Source organism: Thamnophis sirtalis, unplaced genomic scaffold (genome assembly GCF_051295495.1).
Source record: "Thamnophis sirtalis isolate CommonGarterSnake01/CBP01778 unplaced genomic scaffold, rThaSir2_p1.2 scaffold_2, whole genome shotgun sequence".
In the NCBI taxonomy this organism is placed as follows: domain Eukaryota; kingdom Metazoa; phylum Chordata; class Lepidosauria; order Squamata; family Natricidae; genus Thamnophis; species Thamnophis sirtalis.
The window spans coordinates 48,703,821-48,707,674 of NW_028261382.1; the positions used below are offsets into that span (position 1 = coordinate 48,703,821).

Here is a 3,854-nt window from a genome sequence, read left to right on the forward strand (position 1 = left end):
CACTCTCCCTTGTCTCCTCCCCACTGGCCCAAGGCTCAGGCACCTCCTGGTGGAGCCTCTCTGTGCCCTACTCGGAGTCGGAACCCTGTCCAGGGTCCCCCACATCCTCCAGAGCCAACTCATAGGGCCCCTCGCTGTCGGAGTCTGGTGGCAGCTCCAACGGCTCCTGCTGGGCCCTAACATGTAGCTATGAGGAAGGCCTGCTGTAACTTTGAATGGTCATTAATTGATCGGTTGTAAATCAACATTAAAACAACATATATGTTTTTTTGTCTTTTAATGACCCAGTAATCTCTTGGATTGGGGTGGAGTCTGGGCAACTGAATGGAGTTAAGTGTTTACTGGCCGGATGCTTTTCCTGTTGCCAATGTGGAGTTTTGTTCAGCACAGATAGTTTCACATTGTGCCCAGAGAGATAAAAATCTGCCTCTACCTAGGATCGAACTGACAACCTCCTGATTGTGAGGCAAGAGCAACACCTGTAGGCCACCGCACTGCTCATTAAACCAACATAATCTAGAAATAAAAATGCAAAATATACACTATGGTTCAAATTGAGGCACCGGAAGGCAGCTCAGAAACAAGTACCCCCAACTGAGTAACCAAACACTAATTCACAATTTAATTTAATAATTTAATTTAATTTAATTTAATTCATATTTTTTAACTGCCCACCTCTACTTAGAAGAGCCGTTTCTAAAGGAGGTGTAGAATACCAGAATAAAAGAGTGGGTGGGGACTTTGGAGGTCCTCTAGTCCAACCCCCTGCTTGAGCAGGAAATTTTATGTCAGTGTGCCTACAAGGATACAGGCCTTACTCACCTGGATGGTTTTGGGTTCACTTCGACCAGAAGTTCCTAAAAGAGCAAAAGGATAAATATATATTTCAATTTTCACTCTTCACCTCCTTCAAAAAAAAGGCAAAGGATCAGACCTTAAGACTCGGATAAATTAGAAACGGATCTCAAAGGAGACTGGATCTAAAATGATTTCCACTGCCAGCCGATCTTTATGGCTGATTCCAAAACTAGGGCATTCTGGATAGGATCTTCTTTCCTGCAATTTGGTTTGTCAATTTGGTTTCTTGGTTTCTTGAGTGGTAATAACGATGACAGAAAAGCCATACCTGCTGGGAACTATAGGAACTGAAATCCGACATGTCCACTAGGCACCAAGTTGAAAATGGGGGTTGTTGTACATCTTTAATGTGGATTTTCATCTCTTTGCAAGAGAGCCACAAAAGTGTGTTTAGCTCTAGTAGCTTTTCGTCCGTTAATTATTCTTACACCCCACTTATTCTTTAAGATGACTAGACATTCCCTCCAATCATAATGTTATTATGATGGTCAAGGCACAGTAAGCCAAGAGCTGGGTTAAAGTAAAATGGGATTTTTGAGCCCAGGTACATCCATATTTTTCTCCTGGTTTTTCCCCCTCCTGTTGCTAAATTTCAAAAAGGAAAACAAGGATCAGAGTATCCCAAAACAGAAATCAAAATGAAGAACTATTCAAATAAAAGGATAAAAAGAGAAGGGGGGAGGGAGGGAGAGAGAAAGGGAGGAAGGGATTGAGGGAGGGAGAAGAAGGAAGGAAGGAAGGAAGGAAGGAAGGAAGGAAGGAAGGAAGGAAGGAAGGAAGGAAGGAAAATAAAGACAGGAAGGAAGGAAGGAAGGAAAAGAAAGAAAGAAAGAAAGACAGGAAAACAGGAAGGAAGGAAGGAAAAGAAAGAAAGACAGGAAGGAAGACAGGAAGGAAGGAAAAGGAAGGAAGGAAGGAAAAGAAAGAAAGAAAGACAGGAAGGAAGGAAGGAAAAGAAAGAAAGACAGGAAGGAAGGAAGGCAAAGAAAGAAAGAAAAAGAAAGAAAGACAGGAAGGAAGGAAGGAAGGAAGGAAGGAAGGAAGGAAGGAAGGAAGAAAGGAAGGCAAAGAAAGAAAGACAGGAAGGAAGGACAGGAAGGAAGGAAGGCAAAGAAAGAAAGACAGGAAGGAAGGAAGGAAGGAAGGAAGGAAGGAAGGAAAAGAAGAAAGAAAGACAGGAAGGAAGGAAAGACAGGAAGGAAGGAAGGAAGGAAGGAAGGAAGGAAGGAAGGAAGGAAGGAAGGAAAGAAGGAAGACATGTGGACTACAATTCCCAGAATTCCCCAACTACCAGGCTTTAACACATGTGGACTACAACTCCCAGAATTCCCCAGCCAGCAGGCTTTAACACATAGATTACAACTCCCAGAATTCCCCAGCCTGCTCCATGCCAGCTGGGGAATTCTGGGAATTGAGGTCCATACATCATAGAGTTGTCAAGGTTGAGAAACACCGAATTAGACAAGTGATTGAATCCCTGAAACACAATTTTGAAGGAGGGTCAAATTCACCATCCTGATCACTACGTTAATGATGGAGAGACTGGAGTCCCTCCCACAAAGACAAACCACAGGTCGTCTTCTCCTTCTTCAGGATGTGGAGGACCTGGGCCAGGTGGCCAGAGAGTCTCTTTGTTTTGAGAAAAAGCCGGGTACCTTATGCAGCATCTGACTCTTCCCAGCCACGGTCCTTGACCATTCTTTACCATCCGACTTCTCTGCTCCTCGGGACACCATCTCCTCTGCTTTCTTGAAGGGCCGTTCTTGAGCCGTGAGCTTCAGAACATGCTCCGATGCTCCTTCACCATCCTTCCTCGCTCCACAAGGTTCTTCCAACAGCTCGGGCAGTTTGGCCAGGAAAGGAGCAAAGAGACCCGACTCAGAGCTGCTGCTGGTCTCATCTGGAATCCTGACAGGTTGGGCATTTCCCTGGGGCTGGTTGGGGCAGATGGAGGTGGCATCTCCCTTGGCTTCGAACGGCCCGACTCTTTTCCTCTTGGACAAGGACATTTTCCCTTCGTTTTTCTCCAGCAGGCACTCCGACGACATAGACTTGCTGCTGGGCGCTCTGTTGGTTGGAGAAGACCCTCGGGACTTCCAACCCAGGGACATAAGATTTGAAGGGCTCATGATTTGTTGGGTGACTTCATTGAGGAACTCCGAAAAGCGCAGCTTGTCTTCTATCCGTCTGTTTTCTCCTAGGATGAGGGACTTCTTGGGGAGGTTCAGATCCAAGCTTTTTGGAGAGGAGGGCTTCTCCTGCTGCTCCTGCTGGCATCTCCTGGGCTTCGGAGCCATCAGAGGCTTTGTTCCCGTTGGCCGTTCGGTGATGGCCTCGCTGGATCTGGTCTTCCACAAGCGGCCATCCTCTTCCACCAACCCATTTCCCAAGACAACCTGGCTGAGAGGATGCCGGACGGTCTTGGAGGGCTGCTGCACAGCTGGAATCTCAACCTCTTCCCCGAAGGCTGGACCATGCGTGGTCTTGTAGAAGTTCTGCTCCAGGACTTCAGCTTGTCCCACCTGCGGCTGGAGCCCCGGGTGGCCCTGAGGTGAATCGCCCGTCCCCACACCTCTGACAAACGGGGTGAAGGACCCACCCAGCCTCCTGTTCTCCCGGGCGGGGTGGGAGGATGCGCCCTCCACGGCGACCTCCCTACCAGGTCCAGTTGGAGAAGAACGATACTGAGAAGGCACCATGCGCAGTGCCTCCTTTTCAAGCCGGGCTTCTAGAGACCACATGGCTGACGAGGTGGATGTGGACGAGCTGGAGGAGTGGACGGAGAAGCGGTCATCCAGGCTCTCCATTTGCAGGGGCAAATACACCCTCTCCTTCCGTCGCTCGGGCTGCTGCACCGGCGTAAAGAACTTCTCAAGAACCTGGAGCTTCCCAGCCGGAACGCCGCTGCCACCATTCTCCTCTGACCAGTGGGTTGGGTCGAATGCCGCCACCTGCTCTTTCTTCTCCAGCTTTGGCTGGATGGTTGAGGCACTCAT

General features: G+C 48.5%; 1 protein-coding gene across 1 annotated transcript; it reads right to left on the bottom strand.

Moving 5' to 3' along the window:
* Nucleotides 1–812: 812 nt before the first annotated feature.
* On the bottom strand, nucleotides 813–3,854 carry LOC148048773 (uncharacterized). The gene is made up of 2 exons (XM_087703458.1): nucleotides 2,514–3,854; nucleotides 813–857 (listed from the first exon to the last, which is right to left on the bottom strand). The coding sequence occupies exons 1-2, from the start codon at nucleotides 3,852–3,854 to the stop codon at nucleotides 819–821; spliced, it is 1,380 nt and encodes a 459-aa protein (XP_087559584.1). The 3' UTR covers nucleotides 813–818.

Excerpts from the sequence above, each read along its gene's own strand:
- LOC148048773 (XM_087703458.1), bottom strand. The coding sequence starts at position 3,854 with ATGAGTGCCTCAACCATCCAGCCAAAGCTGGAGAAGAAAGAGCAGGTG. Across the intron at positions 858-2,513 it reads AGAGTCAGATGCTGCATAAG|GAACTTCTGGTCGAAGTGAA; the intron begins GTACCCGGCTTT and ends TTGCTCTTTTAG.